This window comes from Mauremys mutica, chromosome 4, assembly GCF_020497125.1.
Source record: "Mauremys mutica isolate MM-2020 ecotype Southern chromosome 4, ASM2049712v1, whole genome shotgun sequence".
NCBI lineage: Eukaryota > Metazoa > Chordata > Testudines > Geoemydidae > Mauremys > Mauremys mutica.
The window spans coordinates 90,860,528-90,877,864 of NC_059075.1; the positions used below are offsets into that span (position 1 = coordinate 90,860,528).

General features: G+C 42.1%; 1 protein-coding gene across 4 annotated transcripts in view; it reads right to left on the reverse strand.

Moving 5' to 3' along the window:
• The window catches only part of DCDC1 (doublecortin domain containing 1), a 434,351-nt gene that overhangs the window by 179,665 nt on the left and 237,349 nt on the right, over positions 1–17,337 (reverse strand). For all 4 annotated transcript variants that reach the window (XM_045012463.1, XM_045012462.1, XM_045012461.1 and 1 more), the window contains exons 18-19: positions 11,512–11,670; positions 10,937–11,094 (exon numbers count right to left, since the gene is read on the reverse strand). In XM_045012463.1, coding sequence (XP_044868398.1) covers positions 10,937–11,094; positions 11,512–11,670 — 317 coding nt within the window. The remainder of the gene's footprint in view (positions 1–10,936; positions 11,095–11,511; positions 11,671–17,337) is intronic.

Below are 17,337 nucleotides of genomic sequence, written 5' to 3' on the forward strand. Positions count from 1 at the left end.
GCGGAGCAGGCGGCTCGGACGCAGCTTCCGGGCGAGCTCGACCACCGTGCATACCGGGGAGCTTTCCGGCACCTGACTCGACGGCTCTTGCCTGGCCGGAGTTAACGGTGCGGATATTGTCGGTGCCGCGGCCGACATCGGTGCCGGGCGATCCGACGGAGCATAGCACTCGGCTGCGGAGCAGGCGGCTCGGACGCGGCTTCATAGCGAGCTCGACCACGGTCCATACCGGGGAGCTTTCCAGCACCGGACTCGACGGCTCTTGCCTGGCCGGAGTGAAAGGTGCGGATATTGTCGGTGCCACGGCAGACATCGGTGCCGGGCGATCCGACGGAGCATAGCGCTCGGCTGCAGAGCAGGCGGCTCGGACGCAGCTTGAGAGCGAGCTCGACCACGGTCCGTACCGGGGAGCTTTCCAGCACCGGACTCGACGGCTCTTGCCTGGCCGGAGTGAAAGGTGCGGATATTGTCGGTGCCGCGGCAGACATCGGTGCCGGGCGATCTGACTGAGCATAGCGCTCGGCTGCGGAGCAGGCGGCTCGGACGCAGCTTCCGGGCGAGCTCGACCACGGTGCATACTGGGGAGCTTTCCAGCACCGGACTCGACGGCTCTTGCCAGGCCGGAGTAACTCTTCATCCTCCAGGAGAGAGGTCCATGCCGAGGGTACGTCGGAGTCAGCGACGGTGGTGCCAGGAGGCCTTGGCGGCACCGGCGGTCCGGTGCCGAGGGAGCGCGCCGTGAAAACTAACTAGTGCTCGGCGCCGAGAGCGGAGGAGCAAGAGCTGCCTCCCTCAGGAGCTGTTTAAAACGAAAGCCCCGCTTCCCTTTGTTCACGGATTAAGGGCCTCACAAATGCGGCACTTATCTGTGAGGTAAGATCCCTCGAGGCACTTAGGAGAAGATCTCTTGTCGGCAGCGGCTTGTGGCCGGCCGAGCATTAGAAAACCCTGTGGACCGGGCATCGGACCCAGCCCTGGGTGAGGGGAAGGGGATAAACCCCAACCCCTGTAAAATAAATACACTATACTATTCTACAAACAAACAGAGTTAACTACAACTATAAACAGAACGAGAGAAAACTACGAGTAGCTAGGGAAGTGGAGGTCAGCTGAGCTGTGCTCCACTGTTCCAACGGCCGTCACGGGCGGAAAGAAGGAACTGAGGAACGGACGGGCCGGCTGGGGTATATATCCTGCGCTATAGTGGCGCCACTCCAGGGGGCGCCCAGCCGGCCCGCCGGAGTTGCTAGGGTAAAAATCTTCCGAAGAGCCGTGCACGCGCAGCGCGCACACCTAACTGGAATGCATAGGAGCAATCACTCGAAGAAGAACCAAAATTTGTCAGTGAACGTGAAAAGACAACAAAACATGCCAAAACATGCAAATACTTAGCACCAATAGTGAGAAGAGAATATTTTAACTCCTGCATGCTGCACCTGTAGCATTAATAAAGCCTTTTAAAAATTCAGCTCCTGGGGTGCATTTTGTAACTACCCACTTCAACTATGTTAAACAGATTCCACATGAACAACATTTATCCTATGTTAAAGTGGATACCTTATGTATTATGAGTCACTGTGTCAGCATCATTCCTTTCCGCAAGTAATGACCTTTTTTGTAACAATTATCTTTTGCAAATCAACTGTTAAGAACTGTATTATGTAAATAAGCAGTATTATATTTAAAACAAACTGTCTTCTAGTATAAAATGCTAATATGCTAGTATTTTGGGCTAAATTACCTAAGATTTGTTTGGTTTTGGCACTGCTTTGCCTCAAAAAAGCTTTGGATACTATGGTCAGTCCAGAAGCAGAAATAGCTGTTTCCTGTCAGATTGAATTATCTTAAACAAAAAACAGCCACAGCAAATTTTTTTACCAGGAACAGGAGCCTATTTTATCTCTAAATACATGTCAAAGGATACTTTGAATCATCTAAAAATATTAATGTTGAACACTAACAAGGCTTCATTAGAGACTTAAAAATCATTTAGTAGGACAAAGTATTAAGGAAGAAAATTGCCAGTAAATACTGAGCACACAAATAAAGCAGCTGATTATGCAGATAAGGCAAAATATAGTTATAAAGATGTATTTTCAGCAAGATCCTACATGAAAACATGCAATAAAATCACAATAACCAAAAGTTCTAATATTTTTATTTGATTTTTGTTTTTTAATGGAATAAATGGCAAGTAAATCATTAAAAGAAATGTCAGCCCTGTCAGTGGCAGCTGCTCTCCCTACTAAAAAAGGAGGGGAAGTGTAGGAGCGGGGCAGCTAGCAAACCCCACAGCGGTCTGCAAAGTCACTAGTGGGAAAACAACAAAGGCCTTTCCATGCAACTAGCACAGATGTGCCCATAGCCAAACTGTCAGGAACAGTTAAGATGACAGCTACTCACAGTTCATTATTTCCTTCTCACAGGTCACTGGGTGACAAGCTGGGTCACCATGCTTTGTCGGCTGCTATAGTCCTCCCTCCACAACCCCTATTCAATTTAAATAAAGGTAAGCTGCTCAAGTTGATATACTAATGTAAACAAATATGTTCTAATGCTTGGAGAGCATGAGACTTCAACATTTATTGTACCTTTGTGCCATGTTTAGCGTGATTTGTAACATTTAATCTGAGTGATGAACAGAAAATTGAATTTGGATATCTAGCTGATACAGAGACCAGAATTTTGTCAGGATGCAACTAAAGCATGTAATGAAAGCTAACTTGTCACCTATTCAAAGCTTTAACCTTTAGAACATTTACATGGCATATATATCATAAATAATTTACTTGAATTTCAGTGAAAAGATGTTTTTCCCATAAAAGGGCAAAAAAAGAATTTTTCACAAATAAAATTAAGGGGAAATGGTTAAAATGAACAAATATCGGCTTTTTAAAATGCAAAAAACATATTTTAGGATTGTTTTTAAAGTACGGCATGTGGAAATATTTTTGTTTATCTCCATTGCACATACAAAAAAAATCTAGCAACTTTTAATTTCATTCTCTTTAAAACCTTTTCATCTGTCATCATGTAGTAAACATAGTCTACAAAACAGAGAGAGATGGTGGTTCTTATCTAGGTTTTGACCACTTGGAATTTACCATGAATAAAAGAATCAAAGTCAAATATTTTATTAACTATTACAAACAATTCTACCAATTTGTAGCTGTGTCATTGATGGGAGTGGGAGAATAATGCCTTAGGCCTTTCCTCAGTAATTCTTCCTAAACTAATAAATCTTGAAAAAATCTAATCTCTGGAGCTGGCTGGCTGATTGAGCAGACCTCTCTCTTTTAGGACAAGATCCTACTAAGTGCTGAGCACTCTGGCTGAGATCCAAGAAAGCACTCCAGCATGTGCTTAATTTTAAGCTAGTGCTGAAGTGCTTTGCTGGAGTGCTAGGAAACTGTCAGGACTAGAGGTACATTTTTGTAGTTATAGATTGAGGAGTGACTCAGTAAGCCCAAGTCCAGCAAAACACTGAAGCATGTGATTAACTTTAAACATGTGACTAGTTCCATTTAATATCAATGGAACTATTCACATGCTTAAGTGCTTTGCTGGGTTAGGATTTAAGCATAAAGTTCATTGAAATTGCCTTGCCTCCCTCTCTCTCCTGATCCATTCTTCCTGACTCTTTGTGGCTTCCCATAGGTATATTATGGTAAGAATAGCATCTGTAATGCCAACTGAAGGTTACACAACCTCACTAAGGAATTATTGTATCAGGCAAAGAATGTAACCTCCAGATTTTAAAAAATATGGAATGATGATTTTAAGTGAACTGATCTCCTCTATGGGGAATTTCATGTGCTAGTGTTGATGAGATAAAAGCTGCTGCTTTCTTTTTTTCTGTTTTGGACTGTGACAGGGTGTATCAACCCTGCACTGGCCAACAGGGACGAACAAATCACCGTGGGCCCAGGAGGCCAGGTCCCCTTCCCCCTGCTGCGCATGCTCCAGATGGAAGAGCCAGATAAAAGGAAACAGCCCCACTCAGTCGGGGCTGGCTGCGGAGGAGGAAGAACGGATACTGCAGGTTTCTCCAGAGGGGCCGGTGATGCTCCAAGCAGCAGAGCCCATGGACCCAGACTATGTTACAGGCAACTCGCTGACTGCAGAGACTGATGGAGATGCCAAGCTGTCGCCAGCCAAAGAGATGCAACTTATGATGGGACGTGACCCAAGGGATGTAGTAGAACCCTTAGTGCGGGATGCCTAAACCCTTAGTGCGGAAGTCCCCAGCTTCATAGGGCACTGGGTCGGAACCCGGTGGAGCAGGAGATGTGTTCCCCGTACCACACCCCACCGATCACTAGGCGTGGCTGCTGTTTGCTCTCAGTCCCAGCCCGGGGGCTCAGGGACCATAGATTGTTTGTTTGTTCTGCCCCTCCCAGGGGCTACAGACTGATTACTGTTCTGCCCTGCCCCAGAGGCTGCTTCCCCAATTGCTAATGTCTCCCCCAGCCAGGAGGTTTACGGGTTATAGACTGTTTGTTTGGCCTGCCCTGCCCAGAGAGCCAGAACTCCAGTTGCAACTGCCTGCCCCAGCCAGGAGGCTCAGGAGCTATAGACTAATTGTTTGCCCTGCCTGCCCAGGGGCTATGGACTGATTCCTGTTCTGTCTCACCCAGATGGGCAGAACCACAATTACTACTGCCTGCCCCAGCCAGGAGGCTTGGGGCTATAGACTAATTGTTTGCCCAGCCTTGCCTGGGGGCTGCAGGCTGACCATTGTTCCATCCTACCTACCCAGAGGGCCAGAACTCCAACTGTTGTTGTTGGCCTCAGCCTGCAGACTCAGGGGGCTACTGTTTGCTTGCTTGGTCCTGCCAGGGGTCCGGAGCCCACCAAACTGCACTTACCTGATTTAAGTGGGAATCCCGACAACTAAGTGGTGGGGTGTATCAACCTCACACAGAGCCAACCTGTCACAGGGCCATATTACCAGGATCTCATGGGGCAAGTTATAGCACACTGATTCGAGGATGGCTGTCAGGTTTTTGTGGTGGCTTCTGTTCAGTTTGGTATGAAGATAAGGACATTTTGGAGCCATTTTTACTTTAACCTGTGAATCCTAGCCTTAATCCAGTAGAGAAGAGGATGCCATCCTAATTTTCTCTCTGGACTTTGACATCTTCTAGAGAACAGTCCTAAACTCAGTGCAAACCTGACATAAACTTTAAGTTTCCCATTACCTGATATTAAATCAAATTCCTAAGAACATGTACATAACACAATTCGCAGGTATCCCATATGAACAGACATCGGGGATTCTCTGGGCTAGTTTATTGGCAACCCACTGATGTAGACCATGTTTTTCAGCTTACAAAAATCCTGAAATTGTTTAATTTAAATACTCCCTGTAGCGGGCTGGTGTGGCTCCCCTCCTCCCCGGAGAGGGTTGAGCCCCGGACACAGGAAGGGGCGGGGCTACAGCGTGGTGAGCCCGCCCCTCAGAGGGTCAGACGGCAACCCGGAAGGATAAAAGCCGGGCCTTCCAGCCCAGTCAGTGCCCAGCCACCGGAGAGAGCAGACCTGTCTGAGGGAGCTCCCGACGGAGGAACCGCTGGAGCCCCGGGCAGCTGCCTGGACTGGCCGGAGAACACCCTACCCCGCTACTGGGAAGACCTGCCGGAGCTTCCCCGTGCTACCTACGACGAGGAGCCAGTAGGAGCTACCCCGCTACCGTGCTGTTACCCCGAGGAACCCCCGGAGCAGGATTGGCCGGACTTCCCCGGGGAACTACCCGATCTACCCCCCAGCCCGGGTTGTGAGGAACCCATGCAGTGGGACTTCCCGGGACCAGACGCCATGGACCAGGTAGGACAAGAGGGGGACATTGGAAGTGGCCCGGGGGCAGCCGACCTCAGTCCGGCTGCTGACCAGACCGAGCCCATGTCAGTGTGTTGCGGTCAGGATCCCCACTGACCGTCAGCGGTGACGACCGCTGCCTAGGGCCCCGGGCCGGGACACAGTGGAGTGGGTGGGCCTGTGTCCCCCCTGCCACCCCACTCATGGGTGGCAGTTGTCCCCCTCACCCCTGCTCAGCCTGCTGCAAGAGGCCTGAGCTCCAGTACTGTTCCCTGCTCAGCCTGCTGCAAGAGGCCTGAGCTCCTGTACTGTTCCCTGCTCAGCCTGCTGCAAGAGGCCTGAGCTCCTGTACTGTTCCCTGCTCAGCCTGCTGCAAGAGGCCTGAGCTCCTGTACTGTTCCCTGCTCAGCCTGCCGCAAGAGGCCTGAGCTCCTGTACTGTTTGCTACCCAGCCCCTGCACCAGAGGGCCTGGGCCTTATCCAGACTGTTTGCTGCCCAGCCCCTGCACCAGAGGGCCTGGGCCTTTTCTAGACTGTTTGCCGCCCAGCCCCTGCACCAGAGGGCCTGGACCTTATCCAGACTGTTTGCCGCCCAGCCCCTGCACCAGAGGGCCTGGACCTTATCCAGACTGTTTGCCGCCCAGCCCCTGCACCAGAGGGCCTGGGCCTTATCCAGACTGTTTGCTGCCCAGCCCCTGCACCAGAGGGCCTGGGCCTTATCCAGACTGTTTGCTGCCCAGCCCCTGCACCAGAGGGCCTGGGCCTTTCCTAGACTATTGGTACTGTTTGCAGCTCAGCCTTGCCGAAAAGGCCTGAGCCCCAACTGACTCTGTCTTTGTCACCTAGCCTTCAAGGGACAGGACAGAGCCCCCATGAGACCAGCGGGCCGGTGTGGCTCCCCTCCTCCCCTCAGAGGGTTGAGCCCCGGACCCGCCTGTTACACTCCCCCACATTTTACTTGTGAAATTCCCCACACTAAAATGCTTAATATGTTATATGACAGCTAACACATCTATCTCTGCCCCTACTGATTCAGAGGAGGACATTGCAATTCTCCCGTTGAAGACTGGACAAGGTTCAAAGAGAATCTTTGCATTTCCTTTTTTCATTCTAAAATTTTAATGTGTTAAAGCTGAACTGTAGATACATAAAATAGTAAAATACTTAATTTTTATATTACATAAAATAATATATACCGAATTTTCTGTGGATAATTCAAGAGACAAAGTGGATGAGGTAATATCTTAAATTGGACCAACTTCTGTTGGTGACAGAGACATGCTTTCGAGCTCTCTAACCAACAGAAGTTGGTCCAATAAAAGATGTTACCTCACCCATCTTGTCTCTCTAATATCCTGAGACCAACACAGCTACAGTTACACTATGGATCATTCCAGTTAGATATTGACATAATCTATACGTCTAGAAATACCAAATTTCAATATATGTAGTACACAGACTTCCATTGATTTTGTTTAAAAAGGGGTTTGCCTAGTAAGAATTATAGTGGCACTATATTGACTTCAAAAGAAGCATTAACATGATCCCAGTAACTGCTCATTTTGGACCCAGTCCTTCAGTGTGCTGAGTGACTTCAACTCCCATTGCAGGACTGAACATTCATCATTATAACCTTTCAAGAAGTTACACACAAGAAAGTGAATGGCAGCAACTCTGAATATTTGGTTTCAAATATACAGCTAATATTCTTATAGACAATGGCTATTTTATTCAATACTTTGCTATATCAGTGATATGAAAAGACATAGAAACCACTATAGAACTAGTTATCTAAAATTATTTGTCAGGATTTTCAATTATACAGCATTCTTTCATTATGGCTAAGTATTGGGAGTGGTAGATACCTTTAGCATATTGTAAATATTTTTTTAAAAATATACTACTGGGATTTAGAACTGATTCCAGAAAATTATGGTTCAAATTTCAACTCAATTTTATAGTGCCAGATATAACATTAAAAATGAGGAGTAATGCATACTGTTAACTATTTAGTATTTTGTATTAACAAAAACTTGTACTCATGAAGTATCCAATTCAGCAAAGCATTTAAGTGTGTGATTAAATCCTAATGAAGACATTAAGACTTAATTACGTCTTTAAAACTATGTATGTGCTTAGATGCTATATCAGCTCAGAGCCTAATATAAGAATCTAATTGGTCATGGAAAATTCCAAACCAAGTGAGTAGAACCTATTCTATAGCTCAATGTAAACAATAAAACATTGAAGAATACAGTGATTGTGAGATGCCACCCAAAACTCTGGGTGTCAGACATTTACTTTTCTTTGATCTTGTATCTTGCTATTCTCCCTACTCAAGGCTTATAGTATCACCTGTCTTGTCATGTTTTTCTAAATATAATAATGTGCAACACATACTACCATAGCATTATCCCAACATACACTGTTGTTATGACATAATATGGTAGCTTTCTTGGAAAAGGACACAACTTCATTACAGGTTGTCTTAAAAGTAAACCACCAAAGGACCAGTCAATTTTACATAACAGTGTCTATTAATCCTAAACATGCCCCCAAATGCTTTTCTCTGATGACATTATTATCATGGCAGATTCCCACGTTAAGGGTGAGCTCTGCCTGCCCCAATTAAAGCCACCCAAATGACGGTTGTTCTGTCAATATGAGGCTATATTCACTGCCCACTTTGTGGGAACCTACACATATGAAAATGAATCTGTTTCCCAGCTCTCTGAGAAATATCATTTAGTGATGACAGTTCTGAACTACAATCATCCTGAAAATACTTTCACCTTAAAGTACAAAACTATGAAGAGGAAATATTTACCAACAGAATAGAGTTTTTATTTCCTGCAGTCACACACAGCTATCCCTTTTGGTCAAGCCAATAGCTGACAAAACCCAAACTCAGGTTGGGCTGGGTGGCTCACTAAATAGGCAGGATCTAAAACCTGCTGGTCATCAGCTGAACAGCTTATGAAGGGGAGTGACTAACCCCAGTTTGTGCTAACTTAAATTGCTGGGCCCATCCTGAAGAAAAACTTCCACAGAAATTTGCCTAAATAAGAACTCCAGGCCTGATATGTAGATAGAGTTTCTACAAAAAACTATTCTGTGCATACTTCATTCATTTGTGTGGCTTCCCTTCTCCCTATTACATAAATAGATCTCAATAGTCTATTTTACTGCTATATAACCATAGTATAGCTTTCACAATCACAAACTATGTATTTATTAAATAAAATATCTTACACGTATACAGCATTTTTCTTCTGGAAAGATGCTTAATGTGTTTTCCAAATTATAACTAGGTGGAATGTTGCAGCTATTTAATAGTCTACAGCAATACTACATCACAGGTCGGGACCAAAAAAAAGCAGAGGAAAAGAATATAGAGGATTTGCTATGTTTGATAAGGAAGGTGACCTAAACATTTTATGAACTAGTATTGTTCCTACTTAAACATTTTACTCCAGAATGTTATTGACTATAAAATAATATTGTTACAAATTAAAGATATTAGTATGTGTTTTACTTCTTACTACAAAATACCACAATTCAATAAGACCCTCCAGCATGCATAAATCCCATGGGAATTAAGGAGATTTATAAAGTTCAGAACACGCTGTCTTGATTACAAGGATACTTTTCTGAATCAAATCTTGTGTTCTGTCAGAGCTGCTCTTTAGCCTCCAAATCATATCATTTTAGTAACAGTAAAGTTGTAAAAATACCCCAAAGCATGTAAATTGATAGTATGCTTTATTCTTAACTTTTCCCATTGTGCTTAGGTCATGTGGCATATATCATAACATGACATAACATGCAATGTAACATAATACATGGTAACACTGTAACATCACACAATAATTTAAGACCCTACGAATATATACTCTAAACTTTGTAGAATAAATAAATGATCTTATGTTAGGCTTAACTTTGTATTTCAAAATATTTTTGAAAGAGCCAGTGTAGCCTGTATTAGCTGATTTGGAGCTCTTACATTTTATCTTTTAAACACAATAGTAATACCAATTGTTAACTTTAAAGCTTGGCAGAATATTATTATTCATGGATTTTGCTTAAACTCTTCAGTGCTTTGATAGCTGCATAATTACTAGGTAGTATTAGAACTAATATAGTACATTATTCCCAGAAATACTGGCTATAAAACACAGCACTTTCAGGAAGAAAAATCAAAGCATCAACCAATGGCAATTCATCTATGTGCAATACTTCCTGGAAAGGAAGAAGTTTAAAGGTATCTTCAATAGTCTGAACACCCTGGAGTTATTTGTATTATATGATTTTATTATCATTATTTTATTATTATTAATTAGTTGGGAAAATTTCTACTACTAAGGTAATTTTTTAAAGTATATTATTGATCTGATGTTGCAAATCTTACTATAACTTCAAGGTTCACGTGCTATATGAAAAAAATAGCTGCTAAAATTCAATATTGAATTTTTGTTGAAAAAAAGTACCATGAATGTCTACTAGACTGGTCTTCTGAATGATAGGCCATTCATTTTTAATATTTTGCTCTAAAATAATTCAACATGGTTGCCCACAAAGAGGATAAACTATCAAATATAAATGTAAGAAAAATAAATATTTTTGTGTTAATTATAGAAGCTTGAAGCTGCTATTATACTTTCCCTCTGTAATTTCACATTACTAAGATGGTTACTTTTTAGATATAGCTTTAACCAAAATATACTCTTAGGCTATGGACCCAGTATGCTATGCCATGCTTCAGCTCAGCCTAAATTTCAGGTTTATAATGAAACATTTATTATGTAACCCTAAAAGTCTAGTGGCACAAACCATGTCACATAATGTCAATAAAAGTCATATTACTTTGCGTTCTATGAGGTTTATGCATAGAATTTAAAAGTAAATTCCCCAATTACTTTCAAACTGGGTGTATACATGAATCTTTATGCACATAAATGTCACCCCTTTTCATTAATTTTGGTCAAAAATCCATGTTTGCTTACAAGCCAGAGGGCTTCTGAGATATTTCAATAATATCCAGGAAATCAATCTTACATGAAACTGAAGGAAAACATCTAATGTCATTGAACAATAAATATCAGTTCTGTCAGTGGCTTACCTTTGAGCTGAGGCCTTAGGATGTTTCTCTTCTAGTTTCCTCACCAGTGCGACTGTCAGCTGCATAGTCTCCCTTAGGGGACCTGCAGGCATTAAATGGGCGTCCAAAGGTCCTGAAAGTTGTTTCTGATTGGAGTTGTTGACATTTTTTTGCAGAACCTAAAAAATGAAGTACAACCATGCAATTTATATATTATTAATTAGAATAGTATGTGGCTACTTTTTCAAGTAAGTACTTTTTCTGTTGATCAACGGAAAATGTTGAAATCCAAATAGCTATGTCAAGATTTATCAAGAAACAGAAATCTAAGGAAGCAGTGATTTTTTAACCTCTTTCAGATATACAGGACGTGCAATTTCAACAATTTGTCACTCAGTGGAATAAAGGAAGCTCAAACTGTAAAAGGTTTGGAACAAAAAAAAGTTGCAATCATTAAAATCTTGCCTTAGTAAATGTATTTGTCTCACATTTTTAAATGAACAAAAACAAATACGTTTATTTATTTAAACAGATACAGATGGTAGAGGTTAACTTCTCTCTTTTCAAAATGCATTTTTGAAAAGACTGTCTCTGACCTGCCTCTGGCTTGGTACAGTGACCTCTTCTGCGGAGCTGCTCTCTATCTCCTGATGAGCTGTAGACCAGGCCCCATGGTGGATGTGGTGTTCCATCTGGGTCACCTCCTCTCTTACATTTAGCTCCTCTAGGTAGGTCAGGACAAACTCAGGGTAAGCCTGTAGGAAAGGACAAAGGCAGAAAAGTGACAAAGAGTAACATTAGGGTATATCAGCAGAATTACAACAAACTACACACCAGGAATTATGGAAAGAGTGGTTGATATAGGCAATGTCACAAAAGTTACTGCATAAAAATAACTTTGTATTTCAGGAAGTTTTCCTAATTCAGATTTACATAATGACTTTTACAGATGCACTACAGTGAAAAATACACTATGCAAAGGCTAAGAAGTAACTTAAGAATATGAACTGGCAGCTTTTAAGACTGAAACCCGCACATAAATGGAATAAAGTTTTTCTTATTACTCTCTAATAAAACAAATATTGTATCCCTACTTTTAAATAACTATATATAATTAAATATGAGCATCATATTTAGCTAGGCTCTGAAATATAAGCTATTAGCAGAATGTCACTTCTCAAAAAGGCATGAACCCAAACGTATTTTACCATCTCAGATGGAAAAAAGCTCTGAGTTGTGAAATGACTGCATTTTATTTTTTAACAAACTAACAATAAAATTCAGTTGCCAACTATTGACCTTGCTAGCCTATCAAAGTTAGCTAAAATGCTCCAGGTGAAATTATCATATCCTAGCAATGACATCCTATTTCCTTTGAGCAGGAAGGGACATCTGCATTCTCAGCCACTTAATCAACAAAAAATCACCACATCTTCCATCAGGGTAACATGATCAGTCTCATCTCCTTAGCCCAGGCTGTGAAGTGACTGCATTGTCACTACTTAGAAGCTACTTCAGCCTAAGGCTTTGGCTACACTTACACTTCAAAGCGCTGCCGCGGCAGCGCTTTGAAGCGCTAAGTGTAGTCAAAGCGCCAGCGCTGGGAGAAAGCTCTCCCAGCACTGTCCGTACTCCACCTCCCTGTGGGGAATAACGGACAGCGCTGAGAGCCACGCTCCCAGCGCTGGGGCTTTGACTACACTGGCGCTTTGCAGCACCGCAATTTGCAGCGCTGGAGAGGGTGTGTTTTCACACCCTGCTGCAGCGCTGCAAATTTGTAAGTGTAGCCAAGCCCTAAGTAGCTTTCAAAGGCTCATAGGTGGACATGGTGAACGAGGCTGGATTATGCCTAAATGAAAGTATTTCTTGCTTACAGTCATTATGGAGAATGTGGGGAAATTATGTATTTTTATGAAAAATATGCATGGCTCAGTTTACCCACTCACTTTTGTATTATGACCTATTAGAACTGATGGAATCAATTTATCCTCTGGGACAGGAGAATAAGAGATGGATGTTGATCACAATACACAAGTCTTGGTTGGTATGAATGAACTATCAAGCACTGTCAACATGAATGGCGTTACTTTGGAAATTCAATGGAAGACCAACAACCAGACGTTAACTTTTAATGACTACCAGCCATTGGAGGCAGAACATGTGAAAGCAGTAGATGACAAAGGTGTGGGAAAACTGTAAGAATGCTTTCAAATATCAAAGGGGTAGCCGGGTTAGTCTGGATCTGTAAAAAGCGACAAAGAGTCTTTGTGCGTCTGATGAAGTGGGTATTCACCCACAAAAGCTTATGCTCCTATACATCTGTTAGTCTATAAGGTGCCACAGGACTCCTTGTTGCTTTTGTAAGAATGCTGTTGCCCAGTGCAATGGGAGAGATGGAATCCTGGATGCTTTGGGCCAAAGAGGCAGGCAACACTGCCAGTATGGACACGTTTATAAATTCTGCTTTTTATTCTAATCTGAGGACCCTACACACTGAATGTCAATTGATTAATGAAAGATGGGTTGTTTTGAAAAGGCTGTCCTATGTCATTGCAAAACATCTGCTGGTTGCATAGCTCTCAAGTGGGGTAAGTTCCCAACTGGAGGGTTATACTCTTTTGGACCTGCTGAAGGAGCCATGGTGAAAAATAGCAGTGCTGAAGACAGTGATCCAGTCTCATGGTAGTAGAGCCGTAGAGCCCTTTGTAAAAAGTGGAAGTCTGGGGCCTAGCTTTGATGACGTAGCCTCCCAGAGACATTGTGTAAAGATTAGAGGCATAGTATTTCCTGTGGGTCTTTGACAGCCACAAAAGTAGTTTACAGCTTTATGATCACTTTTACTATTTTTTCATAGAAAAATATTCAAACACTTGTTAAGTACTATACTTCAAAACTGCAAATATGAAATATCATTTAAAAAAAAATACACTCTTTCTCATTAATATTTCTGTGGGCACCGTCTGCTAAACACAGACTAGCAGTTAGTGACTGCTGTTATTAGTATATTTCATAAACACAAGGGCAAACATTCCACTGGGTAGCTCTTGAGTCCAGTCCATCTAATCTATCTATTTCATTTATAAAGCACCTACTGCTATTGTATTTTAGCACCCTTTCTAAACAATATTCTGCAATGCAAATTCTGTACCCACAGATATCAATGAAATTTCTGAGCCCAAACGGAAAACAGAACATCAGGGCTGCCATGCAGATCTGAGAGAACTTTTTTGTTCCACATATTTTGAGATCACTTGATAATGTTAACATCACATTAGCTGCTGATAATATTATCAATTTTAGCAGATGCATCTAATGATAAAGTTCAATATTTTGTGCCTCAGCTGTAGTGTCTTGGTTTTCAATTAGTTTACAGTCAACCTTTCTTCATCTGTGAGGATTTTTTTCTTCTGAACTCACTGTATTTTAAAGTAAACTTCTCAAACAGAAAAAGCAGTACAATAAGTGGCTTTCATTTTCTGAGGAACAGATTAGATGTTTTCTGCCGTCAATAATACTGAGTCTCGCTAGTTGTGTATCTAGAATTTGATGCAGCACTCTCACTTGTTTATTCACAGTTTATCACTGTCTTTAACTCAGATCTGATACACTACACTAGATCTCCCATAAACATTTCAAAAGTGCTTAAGTGACTTAGGAGCCTAAGTCCCATTGTGTATGAATCAGTTTTGAAAATGGTACTTAGGCACTTTTGAAAATTTTACCCATAGTCTTTAATGTGTTTCACTTTTAGGATTCAATTTGCTTTAAGTGCACAATATTCATGATGATGTCAATGATAGACATAAATGCACAATACATAATAAAGTATGGCTATTAAAGAGCACAGTTAGCATTCATTGATTTCTAGAAGTAATTGAAATCTGATTTCTACCCTTATTTATAATGAGATCAGACTTGACGTTATTTTTCAGGTAAAGCTTCTATTGATTTAAATGGGAGTGAAGAGTATAGAAACTGGCCCATTATGAGTAAGGGCAACAATTACAGTTTTGAAGAGAATATTTAGGGAAGAAACCCAAAAAGTTAATTTATCCTCAATGCATAACACTAAGGTGTTTGAGAAGTTAACTTGTACTGTACTTTACAGCAATGATATTGTCAAGAGACTGGAAAGAGATTATATCAGTGTCAGATTTGGAATAAGCACTTTATAGTACAGCATTTGATCATTTTATAGTATTGCCTATAAAAGATTACATAGTACAGAAGACAATTATCGTTAACCAGTATAAATAATAGATTGCAAATTATTTACAAATATAATTAATCAACGAATAGCAGATATCAATTCCAAAGAACGTGAGTTTCCCTTTCAATATGAATGAAAGGGAATGTCACATATCATTACATTGTATTATGTCATTTTACTGTGTCAGTTCTTGTTGGCTGACACATGCTGCAACTTAAAACATGACACTACAGATAAAGTGAATGTGATGGGAAATATATAGAAAAATACACCATTTGGGGATTAGAACTACTAATTGTTAGCACCCAGTTCTCAGTGAGTCAAGTACAGGCCAGAATTGAACAGAAATGTTCTGTTGTCAGCAGTTAAGTAGTAGAAATTTTGGAAGTCAATATTATAGAGAGAGTACACAAAGGGTTTTAAAAAGCCAGCACATGAAAAATCACTATGCATAACAAAAAAGGATGAAGTGCTGTACTCAGCAGATAAAGAAAGAGAGAATACTTCTACTGTCGCTCCATTCTGTCAGTCCATCAATGCTGTGTGAACAGTAGTATCTAATCATTCCGATGGAATGTCCATATGAGTGGGAGGAAAATGGAAGGCTGGTCCCAGGCAGACAATGCTAGTGACAGGACTGCTATTGATTTCCTGCTGGACTGAGTATTCTATTATTTTCTATAAGTTAGCAGATTTTAACACTGTACATGTTCCCAACATTTCAGTGCACATTTTCAGAAAATTCACTGTACATTCAAGAGCCACTGAAGCTTTTTAGGTCCTGGTAAAGTATAATTCAATTAATCTTTGCAAAAGGCACTGGACATCACCCCACCTAAGCCACTAGTGGTATACAGCCAATTATTTGAGTTGGAAGGGCAAGGAGGGGAGAAGAAAGTGAATGTTAACCAAATACTACTGTCCATGGATCCCTAACGCCCACATATATGAACTGACCTAAAATATGTCAGAATTCATTCATTCAAGCTCCAGCGTGAGGACACTCATCTTCACCCATACAAAATAAAAAGAGTCTCTTTGTCAACACTATGCACTAAAGGCTGTTGCACTCATGTTGCCCACATTAACACTGTCATTCAGAGACTTGATGTGACTGCAGTCACTGAAAAGGAACTTCTTGACAGCAAATATACTCAGAGAAATATACTCCTATTCCACCAGTAATGTATTTGAAGAGTGGTGTTTCCTTTACCTGTTAGAGAGTAAGCACAACAGCCAGCAGTCCATTGTATTTACAAAAAGAGCAATCACAAGTGTAAGTTGGTTGGTATTTTTAATGTCATCATCTTCAGTTTAGTCCTGAAGCAGTAGGTTTTAGTTTGTTGGTTGATTTTATTTTTTAAGAAGTGGGCTTTGTCCGGCAATACTGAAAGAAGGATACGAGACACCTGATATGGTTTCAATCAGGTCACAACTTTATTATTAGATGTCTGGGACTAACCAGCAGATAAAAGTGGATAGTGCAGGTAACTCCATGATCATTCATTAACTACCGGGGTCCTTCTGCCAGCCTCCTCTTTTTCCACCCAGGGCCCCCAGCCAACCCATTGCTGAGACCTTCACCCAAGGCCTTCCACAGCTCAATGGCACATCTGCAAATTCAGAAACAAAAGTCAGACCTTCCCTGCTTGGCCACCTCTTGCCCTCCCCAGGGAGAGGCTTGGAATGCAGGCAGGAAAGGGGTCTCTCAGAGGAGACACTGATTGGTGCAGGGAGGCTGAGGCAGGGCGAGTCCCTTACCATTCCCCCCTCAAAAAGGGTTATAGTGGGCTATAAGAAAGGGGGGTTGACTCCCTGCTGTGCCAGCCATAAGAGCTCTGAATACCCCCCTTCCCGTTCCACTCTTTTAACAAACACTTCTTTTAAGGTGTTCTAAGACCTTTACCAAGCCATTTATCCAGTCGTTGCAACCCTTCCCTAGGGAGTCCCTGCACTGGGCAGCCGCCCCACACTTATATAATGAGATGTGACATCATAGCCTAACTCTCTTCCCTGTGCACCATAACAAAGCCCTCTCTGAACTCGCTGTGGGGAAAGCAAAAATAAAAACCTTGGCCAATCTGGTGGTGAGGTAAAAATTCCTTCCTAGCCCCCTAGAAAGGAGCAGCTAGGACAACACCCACAGCAGGTCCTGAGCAAACCTGGCATTTTGCTGCCTCAAGGGGAGGTAGGGTGGGTGCTGCTCTGCCTG